Raw genomic sequence first — 17,542 nt, 5'->3', positions numbered from 1 at the left:
AGCAATAGCACAGTGGGTAGGACGTCTGCATTGCACATGGCTGACCCAGATTCAATCCCTGACACCCCATATGGTCTCCTGAGCCCACCAGGAGTAATTCTAAAGTGCAGAGCCAGGAGTAACCCTGAGCACCTCTGATTTTGGCCTCAAAGCAAACAAAAGTGGAAGAAGAAATGGAAAGTGGAGGAGAGTAGGAAGGATTGCACCAGGCCAGGAGACCTTACCCCTTGAGAGAAGACTGCAGAAGGAAGCCAGGTCTGAGCTTTGTAGCTATTCTGGCTGCCGTTTGCAGCCCCAGTTTTTTGGTTTTCTTTGTTTGGGGGCCATGTCCAGTTGTAATCATGACTTAGAGACTTTACTCAGTGTCCTCACTTGGTGGGCCTTGGGGAACTGTGTGTGATGTTTGGGATATAACCTAGGTGGGCTGCATGCAAGGCAAGTTCTTTACCCCTGTCCTATCTCTCCATCCCTTTGAATCCAAATTTGAAGGGCATCAGACAAATGCAGAAAGCCAGAAGGGATGCAAAGGGATGCACTAGAGAGAAGGGGTGCTGGGCACTAGCTGGCTGTTTTTGAAGTGGCCGGCCATAAGCAAACAGCACAGATTGTGACTGTGCCCAGCTCACCCTGGTGGACTTGCCCTCCTTCAATGCTATTTTCCTTGAAACTGGGCTCTCATTTCCTTGTCCTTATCCCATAAACTGAAGCTCCAAGTATCAGTGGCTAGATGACTATGCTGAGAGAGAGGCCCCCACAACATGCATGCCCCATGACCCAAGAATCAGCCAAGGTGGAAGGTGGGTGTACGAGTTTGTTCCAAATAGCCCAGTGGAAACCATAGGGGTTAGAAAACAGGGTGTGCAGGTTAGTGGAAAGGTGGCATTTCTTTACTTTGGAGCTAAATGTCAACTTGGCCTGCGGTCATCTCAATGACTCACTTGCTTCTCATCAGCACAATTCCCTCAGTTTGAATTTTTGAATAAAATTAAATAATTTTTGAATAACTAAAATGTGAAAAGCCACACGCTTTGCTTACATCTACTTTATCTTTTTTGTTTGTTTGTTTGTTTGTTATTTTGTTTTTGGGTCACACCCAGCAGCACTCAGGGGCTACTCCTGGCCCTACACTCAGAAATCACCTCCGGCAGGCTTGGGAGACCATATGGGATGCTGGGATTTGAACCACCGACCTTCTGCATGCAAGGCAAACACCTTACCTCCATGCTATCTCTCCAGCCCCACATCTACTTTATCTTTGGGCACCGAGATATAGCCCCTCTGAGGAGACCATAGAAACAGGTTATGGAGAAGAGGTCAGAGGATAATGCTCTAAAGGCTGGAGATTCCTGTGCCCCAGAACAAGGGAGACTCAGTGTTTGTCCTGTGGGGCTTTTTCTCTCCTGTCATCCCCCCACTAGTGTTCAGGATGCCTCCCAAAGACACTGGGTATCCCCCACATTCTGAAATGACCGGGTTCTCTTTTGCATTAAAATTTTGCTCTTCCACGTGGAATATGGCCAGTAGTGTTTTTAGATTCAAAACAAGGTCAGTCACTGCACAACAGTGAGGTAAGACAGAACAAGACCAGATAACAGTCCCCATTCCAGGAGGGCACCAGCTAAGATGGGGTTTACTTACTCTTTCAGTGCACTGTACCCTCAGCAACCTGCCAGACGTTGGGAACCCTGGGGTCATGTGCCTTGGACTAAGGCAGAGTACTGTACTTTCCCTGTTCTGGTACACACACAAGTGCATGTATACATAGACACATGCATACATGTAACTGTGATTGCTTGGGAGACAGAAGCCTTTTCTTTGAAACCTGGGGCCTTAAGATGAACCTTAACATTTATTGAGCAGAGATGGAGCAATAGTGCAGCAGGTAGTGCATTCACCTTACACACAGCAGATCTGGTTTCAAATTCTGGCAACACATATGACCTGGTCTTACCAGGTGTGATCCCTGAGAGCAGAGACAAGAGTAATCCTTGAGCACTGCCAGGTATGGCCACAAAAAAAAAAAAGTTATTGAGCAGCTACTATGCACTTAAAGTTCAGCTCCTACCTGGAGATTGATGGGGCTGAGAATGGAACTGGAAGACAGGATCTGCAGCCACACAATACAATGATACAGCCAGCACAGTGGACAAGAGTTTCAAGTGGGGGGCACAGGTGAGGGTTGGCATGAAAGGGCAGGTGGTCTTTGGCAGGGCTGGGAAGGTAGACAGGAATCCAACAAGGAATAGAGAGCCATCCTGAGATGGGATGGCTTTGTCCCTGGAGAGAAGGTGTGAGCTGAGTGGGATGGAAAAGGGCAGTAGGGCCACTCAGAATATAAAACCAAATGCTATTGGGGGTCATGGGTGCATATCTTAGCCTCTTCCCCATGCACCATGCTTGGGCAATGGAGTTCTGGGTGTGAAGATGGGTTTTGTGGGTTCTATTTCCTGGAGAGTGCAGAGAAAGTGTATCTTGGGACATTTGCATTTTGAGATACTGTTTGTGGGGGTGGAATCTGGAGGCATGTCTGGATCTAGGCCTTGAAGGGAGCCTAGCCTAGCACTAGCAGTGCTGCCTAGTGGGGGGGGGGGGTTCTACCAGGAGGCAGAAGACAGGCTGATGGGACTTCCCTACTCTGCCAATTCTCTCATCTACCCCTCCAAGAGGATGCTTCTAATTCCCAGCAATCCAGGTGAACCAGAATCTTCTTCAGTAACTCAGACAATGGCACAAGCCCCACAATCCTGTCCCCTGTCATCCCCATGGTCTTGCCTTGGATCCACACTGGAGTCATTCCCATGAGCAGACACAAGGTCCACATCAGCTTTATTCCCTGAGCAGATACAAGATCCATACTGGTGCTATCCCAGAGGGCAGAGGCGAGGTACACAGTGGAATCATCCCCAAGGGCAGACACTAAGTCTTTACAGTGTTGCTCCCATGAGCAGGCATGAGGTCCATACCAGCTTCATTCCCTATCAGATATGAAGTCCATACTGGTACCATCCCCAAAGACAGAGACGAGGTCCGCATCAGCATCATCCCCAAGGGCACAGACAAAGTTCACACTGGCATCATTCTCCAAGGGCAGACACATAGTTTATACAATGTCATTTCCATGAGCAGATACAGGTTAACACTTATTGAGCAAGTGTCATCTCCATGAGCAGATATGAGGCTCACACAGGGATCATTCCCAGAGCAGACATGAGGTCCACACTAGTATCATCCATAAGGGGATTCATAAGGTCCACACCAGCATCATTCCCATTTACAGACAGCAAAACCTGTCTTTAGATGTTCCTGGAGACAATGCATTCTCCACCTGGGCAAATGCCAGCTGTGAAGTGGGTATTATTATGAAATGTGGGGTGCAGGGAAGGGTCTCATTTTGGAAAATTCCAGGTCCTCTCAGGGAGAGCAGTGCTCAGCATGGACTCGGGATATACAAAAGAAGTATATGGGCCGCTTGGTTTCTAGAACAAAAAAATCTCTCATCTCTCTCCAAGAGCAGGAAGTAGAAAGGCCGGAGTGCCTTAAGGAGAAATAGACGGTATGACAGGGTTGGAGACATGGGACAGGAGTGAAGGTGCTTGTGTTGCATGTGGAAGACTCTGGTTCAGTCCCTGACACTACCTGGTCTACTGAACACCACTGGGAGCAAATCTGAGCATGGACTCAGGAAGTAGCTCCCAAGCATTGGGTAGTATGGTCCAAACCTCCCCACAAAAGAAGAGAAGGTATGGGGCCAAAGTGCAGTGGTAGAGTGTTTGCCTTGCATGCAGCCAACCCAGGATGAACCCGGGTTCAATCACAGCATCCCATATGGTCCCCAGAGCCTGCCAGGATAGACTTCTGAGCACAGAAGGAATCCCTGAGTGCCGCTATGTATGGCCAAAGAACGAAGAAGAAGAAGAAGAAGAAGAAGAAGAAGAAGAAGAAGAAGAAGAAGAAGAAGAAGAAGAAGAAGAAGAAGAAGAAGATGATGATGATGATGATGAAGAAGAAGATGATGACGAAGAAGAAGAAGAAGAAGAAAAAGTATGAGGAGGAGGAGGAAGGAAGGAAGAGGAAGGAGGAGGAAGAAGAGGAGGAGTAATAGGAGGAAGAAGAAGCAGGAGCAGAAGGAGGAGGAGGAAGAGAAGGAAGGAGGAGGAAGAAGAAGGAAGAGGAACAGGAGAAAGAAGAATGAGGAAGAGGAGAAGGAAGGAGGAGGAAGGAGGAGGAGGAGAAAGGAGGAGGAAGAAGAAGAAGGAGGAGGAGGAACAGGAGGAGGAAGAAGAAAAAGAAGAAGATGATGAAGAAGAATGAGGAGGAGGAGGAAGGAAGAGGAAGGAGGAGGAAGAAGGAGGAGGAGGAATAGGAGGAGGAGGAAGAAGAAGGAGGAAGAAGAAGAAGGAGGAGGAGGAGGAGGAGGAAGAGAAGGAAAGAGGAGGAGGAAGAAGGAAGAGGAACAGAAGGAAGAAGAAGAAGAATGAGGAAGAGGAGAAGGAAGGAGGAGGAGGAAGAAGGAGGAGGAGGAAGGAGGAGGAACAGGAAAAGAGAAGAAGAAGAAGAAGAAGAAGAAGAAGAAGAAGAAGAAGAAGAAGAAGAAGAAGAAGAAGAAGAAGAAGAAGAAGAAGAAGAAGAAGAAGAAGAAGAAGAAGAAGAAGAAGAAGAAGAAAAGGTGCGGCCATAGTGTGAGTCCATTCTTTTGTGTTCTTCAAAAGAAAAAATAACTGTCTTAGCAGGAAAACTCATTTAACTGGTGATTGTGGCCCATTCAACAGAATTCTCAGAATTGCCGAACATTCATAGATCTCTTTGGTAAATATGCTTTACAGAGCTGGAGCGATAGTACAGATGGCAGAGCACTTGCGTACACCCGGTTGTACTGGATTCAATCCCCAGCATCATATTTGGTTCTCTGAGGACCACCAGGAGTGATCTCTGAGTGCAGATCCAGGAGTACACATGGAGAATTGCCAGATTGGGCCCCAAAAGAAAACAAACAAAAAACCCCAACTGCTTCATTATAACATAATTTGGGGGATTATTATTATTATTATTGAATCTCATTATCTTTTGTCCTTTTTATCTTTTATCTTTTTAGGCTGTTTCAACTTCAGGGGTGGGTGGGATGTGGAGCCTGACACAGAGGCAAAGCCTCTTCCTTATAAGGACAAGGCCACAATTTGGATGTCCAATAATGCCACATCCACCGAGCTTGGTCTCCTTTTCTCTGCTGCCTGGGACCTCTGGGACCACCATAGAGTATATTCTCTAGTTCATACCCAGTGTGCTCAGGCACCATAACTAAAACACATGACACCCCCTTCACACACACACACACACACACACACACACACACACACACAAACACCACATATGACCACTGCAGGGCACCTGGGAAGAATGGAGCCTGAATGTGCTAGACCACTGCTGTTAAGGGCCTGTGACCCTGGCAACCACCTGTGCAAACGACAGCATGTAAAGAGATGAACCCTGGTGACCACCACAGCTGAGGGACACGAGCGCCGCCAGGGGAGAGCATGGATTCAGCTCCTTGTCACCACAGCAGCTGCAGCAATAGCAGAGTGAGGGAGAGGAGAGGGGAATGTTTTTTAAAATCAATCCATTCTGCACCAAGACGACAATTTCTTGCCTTGAGGGCTGTCTAGACAGCAAGGGCCATTCCCGAAGAAAAGTGCAAAGCCTCTGTTTTCTGAGAGCCTGTGCTCGGGAAAGGTTTAGCCGATCAGGAAAATGCCTTTGAAGGTCACAAAATTCATTCCGCTCTGTAAGTTCTGGTGAGTATGCTAAAATAATCAGTCACGTTACTTTACAGTCGCCCCTCGTACTCCCATTGTAGAAAATCAATAAAGCCAGGGGAAGGCGAGGGGTGTTCGGTATAATTATTTAAAAGAGAGAAAACAACAAAAAATATCATCAGAAAAATTTCCTGTGACAACCGTCCTCGAAGAAGCATGGGCCTCGTTTTCATAAGCAGCCTCCAATCTATCTCCCAGTGCATTGCTGAGTTATTAAACCGAAGTGGCCATCATCTCCCAGACAAAAGCACAAAGAAGAAAAAGGGAAAAAGAGCAGTAAGTGGGAGTAACCAGAGATCTGGGATTCAACCACACCCTTTTAAATACCTTTCAGTGATGCATCTATTATTCAGCTCTCAACCTTTGCATCTAGAAAATGCAACAAAACAGTGCTGTTTTTTGCTGCTGACCCTTCCCCTCTTGCCTCTCTTCTGGTTCCTCTCTGCAGCTCAATAGCTCAAGATCTTCCTATGACCCCAGAACCCCATCTAGAGATCCAGAAAGACTGAGCAATGAAGGCTGGAATGTGAGACGATAGACTCGAGCATGCAGCTACTCAAGCATTGGGGCAGCTCCAAACACTGCTTCGAGATGTGTTTCTGCTTCAACACCCTCAGTCCTATAAGGAGCTGCCATAGAAAAGGAAAAGGGGGGTATTTCCTGGTGTTTTATCTCACCTGCATTTCAGCCTCAGCAGCTGTGTTCCACACACCCCAGTCAGGAGACAGCAGCACTGAAGGAGATATACACAGAGCCTGTGCCTAGGTGCCATTCAGGGGTCATCTGTGCTGACCGCCATGCAGAGGACAAATTCAGGGCACCTGATGAAACTTGGGGAGTTCCTCACAGCATCCCCCAAGTGGGGTTCCTTCCATTCCCTGCATGCTGGGGTTACCAGTCCACTGTAGTTACCATTCTCCATTTTGGCCTGCTTTGCTCACCAGGAAAACAATAACAAGTATCACTTGCTCTCTCTGAATTTGCAAGATCAATGCCACATCTTCTCTTCCATTTTCACCAGGCCTAGTGACCTCACCATCACCACCTGGACATCTGTCAGCTCTTCTCGAGGAAGCCAGATGGGCCCCTCTCACCTGTCACAGGATCGTCATCCACAGCCTCGTGAAATCAGACAAGTTGGAGACACAGCGTTAATGAGCAGCACCTTGCAGGGCCTTTGCAAGAAATAGGAGACAGGGCCCGGAGAGATAGCACAGCGGCGTTTGCCTTGCAAGCAGCCGATCCAGGACCAAAGGTGGTTGGTTCGAATCCCGGTGTCCCATATGGTCCCCCCGTGCCTGCCAGGAGCTATTTCTGAGCAGATGGCCAGGAGTAACCCCTGAGCACCGCCGGGTGTGGCCCAAAAAAAAAAGAAAAAAAAAAGAAAAGAAAAGAAATAGGAGAGAGGTTCCCCCTTTCTTTGGAGAAACAGAACTAGATGGGAGACGGTGGGGGACCCCATTCTTCCATCTTAGAGATCCACTTTCTGATTCACCTCCCACTTCTAAGCCTGAGTCTTTGTGGCCTGCTAGACCCTCAAAGCCAAGTTTTCTGCCCTACCACATTACCTCACCCTACTCCACAACATTTTATTGTATTGTGATTCATCAATAAAGATTTTGTACATGTAAAGCCTATCGCATGATATTTTGACATATATATCTTGTATAATGATGATTCAATCAAAGGAATGCACATATCCTTTCCCTTTCTACAATCTCAAGTTACTTTACAGCAGAGATATTTAGAGAGATGTGTGGTCAGCTGACTTCATCCCTATGTGTGTGTCATGGAACATGAGTCCACAGACCCAAATGGGACACTCCAGCCCCCGACAAACCTTTAGACACCTAGCTAGTTTCCAGAACTAGAGTGGTATTAAATGTCACGTGACTGTGTTTGCCTGTGGGTGTGCTGTGTGTATGAGAATTCTTAGGATCTATTCTTTCAGTGACCCAACTAGTTATCCAGTACAAAATTGCCTTTTGTACAGCTTATCCGGGTTCAGTCCCTGGCATTCCATACAGTTCCCTGAGTACTTCCAGGAGTAAACTGCTTAGCATTTCTGGATATGACTCAAAAACAAAGCAAAAATAAAAACCAGAATTATTGGCTATAATTTTATGCTGTACTTAAAGCTCTCTAGAACTTATCCCTCTAACAAGTGAAGATCTATCCCCTTTACTTTCTCTCTTTTTTTCCCCTCCCATTCTCCCCTCTTTTCTCTGTCCTTTTTTCTTTCTATCTGTCTCTGTCTCCCTCTCTTTCTTATCCTCACTCTCTCCCCTCCTCCTCCAGAGCTCTCCCCCTTCCCTCCCCCTCCAGCCTCTGGAAACCTGCATTCTACTTTTTATTGAGTATGACCTTTTTAGATTATGCCTAGGTGTGAGATCAGGCAATATTGATCTTTCTACGTCTGGTTTCTTTCATTTAGCATAAAACCTTCTGAGTTCATCCATGCTTTGGGCAGCAGCAGGATTTTCTTTCTTTTTTGCAAGGCCAGACCACATGTCTGAGTACATGCAGACTACACCTTCACCTTCCTTCATCCAGTAGATGCTGAACACTCGGTCCATTTCCATATTTCATGACTGTTGGCAATGCTGCAGTGATGAAGGTGAGAGCAGTTCAAGGTGTTGTTGTCACTTCTGAGGAGATATACCCAGAAGTGGAATGACTGGCTCAGGTGGTAATTCCAGTTTCGATATCTTGGAGGGAACTTCATACTGTTTTCCATGGGAACTGGACGTGTTTAATTCCCAGCAATAGCCAAGAGAGTCTTCATTTCCCCCACCTCCTTCCTAAAACTTCCTATCTCTCATCTTCTGGATAATAGTCACTGTAAAAGATAATTATTGTGGTTTGATGCGTATTTCCTAGTAATTAACAATGTGGATTATCTTCTCATATACCTTTGACTATATTTTTTGAAAAATGTCTGTTGAGATATTTGCTCCTTTATTAACTTTTTTTCCTTTGGCAGTGCTAAGGATCAAATCTAGTTCTCATCTGTGCAAGACATTCATATTACTGCTGACCACATTCCTGGGCTTTTTTAGGCCAATAATTGTTTTGTTTTGTCTGTAGATCATGCCTGGTGGTGCTCAAAGCTTGTGCTCACTCCTGGCTCTGTGCTAAGTAAGGTCACTCCAAGCAGTACATAGGATTTAACCAGGATTATGGTTTAAGCAGCTTCATGACTTACCTTCCTTCCTTCCTATCTCTCTAGTCCCATATTTGCCCATATTTTATTGGACTATTTGTTTTATGGTTTGAGGATATTTTTTGTTGCTATTGAGTCTTGTACCTTCCTTGCATTTTTATATGAGCTCCTTCTCCTATACATTGCCTTCACTGCTGTAATTATTTCTTTTGCTTTGTAATTTTTGCTTTTTGTTTTGTTTTGTTTTTGGGCCACACCCGGCATTGCTCAGGGGTTACTCCTGGCTGTCTGCTCAGAAATAGCTCCTGGCAGGCACGGGGGACCATATGGGACACCGGGATTCGAACCAACCACCTTTGGTCCTGGATCGGCTGCTTGCAAGGCAAACGCCACTGTGCTATCTCTCCGGGCCCGTAATTTTTGCTTTTTAATTTGATGTCACCCTACTCATTTGTTTGCTTTTTGTTTCCTGGGCTTTAGTATCTTGTCCAAAAAGTCATTTCCAATGGTTTTTTAACCTATATTTTCTTTTTATTGGGGGGACAGGGGTTCCTAAGCAGTTCTCAAGAGGTCCAAATGTTCCTCACAGAGATTTTCCATCAACCAAGCCAAGGTTTGATGTAAAGGTCCAAGGATACACTGCTACTGTTTGGACCCTGCAGTGCTAAAGGTTTCCCAGGCCACCTGGCATTGCTTGGGGACTATGTGATACTGCATATAGAACAGGGTCAGCCACAACAAGGTTATCCCAACCCTGTCCTGCCTTGTTGGCTCCCTTTCCCTGTTTTTGGGGGAAGGGGCACACCTGGCAATGATCAGGACTTATTTCTGGCTCTGCACTCAGGAATTACCTCATGGTGGTGCTTGAGGAACCATATGGGATGCTAGGAATTGAACCTAATTTGGCCACATGCAAGGCAAATGCCCTAACCACTATCCTATCTCTACAGCCCCATTTCTATATTTTTTCTAGTACTTTTACAGTTTTAGGTTTATGTTTAAGCTGTAATCCATTTCCAATGATTTTTACATATGAATATATAATTTCACACTTCTACATGTGATTATCTAGTTTCCCAATATCATTTACTAAAAAGACTATCTTTCCCCCATTATATAATAAAACCATTATGTGTATATTGGTTTGGGGACCACAGCCAGTGGTGCTCAAGAGCTGTTACTGGGTCTGTGCTTCATATGTGGTGGTACTCCATATGTGGAGCCAGAGATTCCAACTGGGGTTGGCTATGTGCAAGGCAAGTACCTCACTACCTGTTCTATCTCTCTGGACCCCACTGTATATTTTTTACTCCTCTGACAAAAATTAATTACCATATATATATGTGAGTTTGTCTTTGGGTGCTTTATTCTGTGTCCATCTTAATGCCAGAACCATAGTGATTTGACTAGTATAGTTTTGTAATATAATTTAAAATCAGGAAGTGTGATAACATAAGCTTTTTTTTTCCTTAAGGTGCTCTGTCATTCTCACAATTTCTGTGTCCACAAAGATTGCCTTGACCATTCAGTTTTCTTTATAGTAACATATAAATTAAAAATTTTTTGAGAAAAAAATGCCATTGGGCTTGATAGAAATTGCACTGAATCTGCAGATCACTTTGTACAGTACAGAAATGTTCATGATGATAAATGTTCTGATCCATAAACACAGAAAAATTTCCATTATTTGTATTTTCTTTAATTTCATTCATTAGTGATTTATATTTTTCATGTATAGACCTTCTTGGATTAACTGATTCCTAAATATGTTATTCTTTGTGATGATGTTATACACATAATTTTTATTTCTTTTTCACTTGGTTTATTTTTAGTAATAGAAATACAACTTGTTTTCATATATTGATTTTTTTTTATCCTGCAACTTACTTTTTTTTTTCATTTACTAGCTTCACCTTGGAGGAGTTTTAATAAATTCCTATCATCTGAAATCATGACATCTGCAAACAAAGCTGATTTTACTTCTTCCTGGATTTTAATGACTACTATTTCTCTTGACTGAATTGCTCTGGTTGGGTTTTTCAGAATATGAATAGCAGTGGCAGAGTGGGTATCACTGATTTTATTTTTCTGGTATTAGAAGAAAACCTTTCAATTTTTCACCTTTAAATATGATGTTAGCAGTGAGCTGTCAGATATGACCTTTATTGCATTAAGTTATATACATATACATATATATTCCTTTGATACCAGATTCATTGGGAATTTTTATCATGAAAGGAGGCTGAACTTTGTGAAATGTTTTTTCCACATCTACTAAAATTATTGTAGCATTTTTATCCTTCTTTCTGTTAATATGATATGTCCCATGTGTTTGGATCATATATTTAGAGACAACCCAGGAGAAAATACAAAGAATTTTTGCAAATAAAGTCTGCAACCATACATAGAACTAGAATTAGAATCCAATTCTCCCCCATGGAAAGCAAGTTTTCTAGGAAAGAGGGACAATGTTTTTATTATTATTGAATGTTTTTATCAGTCTCCTGTCCTAACAATCACCAGTCACACTTAGCATGGGATAAGCGTGAGACTTGATCAGAATTCAAATTCATCCGGATTCCTTTTTATGTCGAATTGACTTGTACCTTCAAATCGTGGCAGTCGACACTTTGCTTCCTTCTCACAACTGTACTCCCCACCCCACACCCACAAACACACCTGCTCAGAAAGTTCTACCCTGACAGTTTTGCCACTTCCTGGAGCAACCCCGTTCCGTCTTTCCCTCCATCTTTGCATACTCTAAATGGCCCTGTACATTCTTCTCTGCTAGTAGAAAAAAATGAGATTACAATCTCCAAAACTCTCTGCTGGAAGCTAGAGTCCCCCTTCCCCTACATCCCTTTTCCCAGAAAGCTTCTCCTTTTTGGCCCCATAATTCATATTCATTAAGGAAATATGGTAGATGCAGAGACTCCAAGAAGAAGGGGGAAAAAATCACCCAGAATACCCTCACTGAAGGAAAACTGCTATTCATATGCAGGCTGTTTCCTGACACTATTTCTGAAAGAAGAAAGAAATCTTTATCTGGCAAACAGGAATCCAGCTGCCAGTTTGAAGGTGTGCTTGAAAGTTTAAAAGCACCAGGCTTCTGACTGCCTCCAGCACGATCCAACTCATACAACTTAGCATTTCTTCATCAAAGCTCTTCCAGAAGTAAGCTTTTCATTTGTATACAGAAAGGGGGGGCTCTCTTAAAAATTGTTTGACTGTGTTCAACACTGTAGTCCATGTGCTAAATACTCTCTATCACCAGCCCTGCTCGACAAACAGCAGAGCAATCATGATCTCCCTACACCCCAATTCATACTTCTCAGTCACATTTCAGTCCTTTTAATGCTGGATATTGGAAAATCCTGTCGAATACTTTTCGGGGAACCTATCGAGATGTAGTAAGCCAATGTGAGTATAGTTCAATGATATAGCATTTATCTTGCATACTTATTATATGCAAGCCCTGGATTCCATCCCTGGCACCCAAAGAAAACAGAAGTGTCAGGTTTAATCCCTAGGGCTTGAGAATTTCCTAAGCACCACTTGATAAAGCATCCAATAAAGCAAAAGCACACATAAAAAAAATGATATTTTACGCCTATATTTTTTAAATCATGGTCCCTTTCTAAACAAAATAAAATTGTCTTCTCTCTCTCTCTCTCTCTCTCTCTCTCTCTCTCTCTCTCTCTCTCTCTCTCTCTCTCTCTCTCTCTCTCTCGGTGTTTGGGTCACACCCACCAGCGCTCAGGGGTTACTCCTGACTCTAGGCTCAGAAATTGCTCCTGGCAGGTTCAGGGGACCATATGGGATGCCGGGATTTGAACCACGAACCTTCTGCCTTACCTCCATGCTATCTCTTCGGACCCGACTGTCTTCTTTCTAACTTCACACCAGCCCATGATAACTACAGCTAGTGTCCAGGGTCTGTTCTAGAAGTTGAGCACAGATTTCAATTCAGCCCACCTGCCTCTATTCGAAAACTGGATGCCAAGTTGAAACAAGCTAAAACACAACAGGGCTTCTAGAAGACAAACTGGTTGTGGACAACAAAGCCCTTTAAGACTGGCAGTGAAGACTGAGAACCTAGCAAGGAAGCCCAGGAAAGGCCCAAGGCCAGAATTAGTGCTCAATCCCAAGAATGAGATGCTACTCCAATGCATGCTGGGAATGGAGACAGCAGAGATATGAGAATGGAACAGAGGCTGCCCCAGAGAAACTCGTGGGTGCTCTGAGTAGACAGGAAACACTTCTCTCAAGTGCTGCCCCTGAACTTAGCCTCACAAAGAGAAGCAGGTTGAAAGGTTGAAAGGACAGGCAAGCAGCCCCACCACCATTTCCAGTCCAGTCAGATCAGCTATCAGCACCAGACATGAGGGCATGAGTTCTCTGGGATTCCAGGAACCAAACCCCCCTGGATGCACTTTTGAATGCCAAACCATTCAAATAGTGGCTGGGGAAAACAAAAAAACAACTGTGAACAGGCAGAAATTTCTAAAACTAAAAAAGCAGAGCTGGTCCTGCCCGACCAGATTGATGAAGCTGAAAAGAACTTTGGGAGTCCCCATCCTTTAATCTCAAAGGGAGATGCTCTGCAGCCATCTGCTTGGGCCCAAAGTGGAATAAGTTTAAAGAAGAAGGACTCAGAGTTGAAATCTGCCGCATTCCAGTTTTCCTCAGAGACAAATGGCTATAAGGGTCTCTACCTCAGTGGCCTCTCTCAACCTCCACACATGCCTTCTCAAGAGAAAGAAGTCAAGAGGGGCCCTCAGGTTGGTGTCTTTTACCCCAGCTCTCCCTGGGATTTTTCCTGAAGAGGGGCATGAGGTGGGTCACTCTGAGGTGGGTTGAGGGAGAAGTCTGGGGTCACCACCCGCTCTGGTTCTTCAGTGTCATCTTCCCAGATCGGAACTACCTGCCACCCCCTGTCTCTGTCCTGACCTTGGGCCCAGTGTTTCTATGGCCACCAAATAGGAGCAGATCAGGAAGCTCAGATGACAGATGGGGCCTCCAGTCTCAGCCTGCTTCCCACCTCAGTTTTATCCCCCTGGAATCTTCATTACTCCCTCTCCCCCAGAATTAGGACTAAAGACTAGTTAGAGGGGAAAAAAAAAACAGTCTTGAGAAGAGGCTGCAAAAGATGCAAGTAGCTGTTGACATGAGACAGTGCTACTGCTGAGACTTGAGGGCACAGCTTATCAGATAGGACACACACTGTCCTGTCCTTAGATGTCCTTAGACATCTAATGAACAGAGCCATTTTCAGGCATTGAGTTTCATTCATGACCACAAAGTGCCAAGAGCCTACTCTATGAGGCATAGAGATGGGACTTAAGACACAAAATAAGGCTGGAAAAATAGTACAGCGAGGTAGGCTGCTTGCCTTGCACACAGCAGATGAGGGTTTGATTCCCAACATCCCATATGATCCCTTGGTACCTATCAGACTGATCCCTAAACACAGACCAAAACCAAGCTCTGAGTGCTGCCTGGTGTGGCCCCCCCCAAAAAACAAATAATACTGAAATAAGGCCAAGTAATAGCACAGAAGCAATCACTTGCTTTGTAAGCAGCTACAGTGCCTTCAACTCTGGTTCAAATGCAATCATATCTGGTCTTCTGAGCATTCGGGGTCACTCCTGAGCACAAGAGGCAGGAATAGCCCTGAGCACCCAGTTGTAGGCAAGGTTTTCCTCGCAAAAAAATAGATAAATAAACACATGTATGAACTTCAGGCCCACAAATCGTGTTTCCCCCACATCCACACTACTCGAAGTATGATTCTGGAGGGATGATCTCAGCAGCACAACACCATGGGTCCGCACTGTTCGGACTGCAAGCAGTGCTGAGTAATAGGGGTTCGGGGGCTCCCAGTGACTCCAGGTTTTGCACGTAGTTGGTTTCCATGCCAGATAAGCAATGCCGAAAATGGAAAAAGTTCAAAAGATAATTAAACAGTTAAAAAGCCAAAGAGCACTTGGGACTGAAGCAGGGTTCAAAGCAATTTCCAAGAAGTAATTTCATCATCTTGGAACATCAAACGTGAATTCCATTTTCAGTTATGCAAATTCCAGAATAATAATACCTCACATTTGCATAATGCTGGATGCTCTCAAAGTGCTTTCCCAGTTATTAATGATTGAGGAGGCTTTATTACCACCGGAACAAATGAAAATTCTGTTCAAAGTCAAGTTCTCCATGATGCTTTCCAGATTCCCCACCCTCCCCTGCTCGTGCAATACCAAAGCTGCCTAAATCCAGGTGCATTGCACTGGGGGGGAGGGAGGGAAATGCGATGAAGTTTAATAATAAGCCACATACACCCAAAGAACATGAAGAAGGGGCGGGCTCCAGGTTCACAGCCAGCCAGACTTTGGAAAACCTGTTTGAATGAACAAAGCCACCATTCAAATGTGAGTCCCTGCCACCCTCAAACTCTGTAGCCACTCTGTTCCTCTGAACCCATCTCTCCTCTCAAATATTGGGAAACTAGAAAATGAGGTAGACCTTTTTCTCCTTCAAGCCTCCATCATCTCCAATTTGGTGCCACATGGTCACCAAGATAGACAGTACCAGTATCCAAACCTTATATCTCTCTCCTTTACATTGCCAATATGGGGCCGGGAAGGTGGTGCTACAGATAAGGTGTCTGCCTTGCAAGCGCTAGCGTAGGACGGACCGTGGTTCGATCCCCGGCGTCCCATATGGTCCCCCCAAGCCAGGATCGACTTCTGAGCGCATAGCCAGGAGTAACCCCTGAGCATCAAACGGGTGTGGCCCAAAAACAAAAAAAACAACAAAAAAAAAAACATTGCCAATATGAGCAAAGACATTCTCTGTGAATATAGTCTGGGAGAGAAGTTTTTGGGTTTTTTTTTTTAAAGAGGGACAGAGGAATAGTACAGTAGTCAGCCTTGCATGCAACTGATCCAGGTTTAATCCCCAGTATTTCATATGGTCCCCGGGCCCACCAGGTGTGATTCCTGAGTACAGAGCCAGGAGTAATCCCTGAGCATCATCAAGTATGGTTCCCTCTCCCAAAAAAAGGGCAAGAAAATAGGACAGGTTTAGGGTAATATTTGGACCCAAACCTTTGTAATGTCTCTTTCTTTCTGACTTGTCCCAATTTAATTACACAAGACTTCTGAGTCAGACTCACCAGGTTTTCCCAACACCTCCACCTCATGCATTTTAGCAAAAGATTAACCTGCCTGTTTGCTTTTCATTCTGCAGCTGCGTTAATACTCCACTCCCTGGAGATTAGAGAAAGAAGCAAAGCACGCTCCAAACACGCTTTGCCACGTCACCTACCCTGCCCAGCCGGGCTCAGGTTCGTCCTCATCCCCAGGACACGAAAAGCTGCACTTACCATCTCAGGAGGGCCAGGAGAACTGCTGATAATACCACCGTGACCAGGGAACTGCTCACTTCCAGTCGGAGACCCCCCCAGATTTCCATGGCCCTTGGATACCCTGGCAGGGGATGGTCCAGAGGAAAGAGGGAGCCAGTGCCCTGCTGTTCCAGAAGTGTTAGTCAGCAGGTGGCAGATGAAGGAGACTCAGACAGAAACTCAGACACATCCATCCAGTCAGCCCCCCCTCCCCAAGCCCGCCTGCCCAGAGTTCTTCCTCAGAATGTCTCCAGATAAAAAGAGGAAGGAAGAGGAGGGGGAACAAAGGGTTTTGATGCAAAGCAGTGAATCAGCAACTTAATTTTCATGATGACTGTGCCTGTCAATAAACATTTGCAGGCATCTTCCTGGAACACAACAGAACTGACCAGGTGTTGCTGAGAAAGAAAGATGGGAGCTGTCTAGGCAGACAAGCAGTATTTAAAGTGACACTCCTATCCAAAGCTCGATGGCTAGGCTGGGGAGATGGTACAGCAGGTTGGAACTCCTGTTTTGCATACAAGAGTCCTAGGTCCAATCCCTAGCACAATAGGATCCCTAAATATTGATCTAGGAGTAGTCCCTAAGCATTCCAGGGTGTTCCTTCCCCCGCAAAAAACCACCTCTTTTCTTTCTTTTTTTTTTTTTTTGTGGTTTTTGGGTCACACCCGGCAGTGCTCAGGGGTTATTCCTGGCTCCAGGCTCAGAAATTGTTCCTGGCAGGCACAGGGGACCATATGGGATGCAGGATCCGAACCGATGACCTCCTGCATGAAAGGCAAACGCCTTACCTCCATGCTATCTCTTCGGCCCCCAACCACCTCTTTTCTTAAAAAAAAAAAAAAAAAAAGGTATATACTTAAATGGATGGAGGTCAGGACACTGGGACTGCCCCAGGAAATTGGGGTCTGGCTTGGCAGAAACAAAAATAGTTGGCATTGAGGACCTCAAATCAGTAAGTTCCTTTGTTCCTGGGGTCTAACGACCCTTGAGGCCACAGGAGTCCTTCTTTGGGGACTAGCTCTGATTTTAGCTGGGACCACAAAGAGTTGGATGATCAGTTTGCTGAAAGACTGTGGTTGCCGAAAGGGGGTAAAATGTGATATGCATGGTATGCTTTCTGTAATGGTATTGAAAATCATGTTGCCTAAAAAGAAAAATGAGGGGAGG

The 17,542-nt window shown here is 45.0% G+C and overlaps 1 protein-coding gene across 1 annotated transcript in view; it reads right to left on the bottom strand.

Moving 5' to 3' along the window:
• Nucleotides 1-16,440, bottom strand: part of TBXAS1 (thromboxane A synthase 1) — a 180,265-nt gene extending 163,825 nt beyond the window's left edge. Inside the window, 1 exon segment of the mRNA XM_049783108.1 lies at nt 16,352-16,440. Coding sequence (XP_049639065.1) covers nt 16,352-16,440 — 89 coding nt within the window.
• Nucleotides 16,441-17,542: the final 1,102 nt, after the last annotated feature.

The sequence above is a fragment of the Suncus etruscus genome, chromosome 1 (genome assembly GCF_024139225.1).
Source record: "Suncus etruscus isolate mSunEtr1 chromosome 1, mSunEtr1.pri.cur, whole genome shotgun sequence".
Taxonomy (NCBI): Eukaryota; Metazoa; Chordata; class Mammalia; order Eulipotyphla; family Soricidae; genus Suncus; species Suncus etruscus.
The sequence above is the reverse complement of the archived record's forward strand: the minus strand, read 5'-3'. Positions and strand labels throughout refer to the sequence as shown.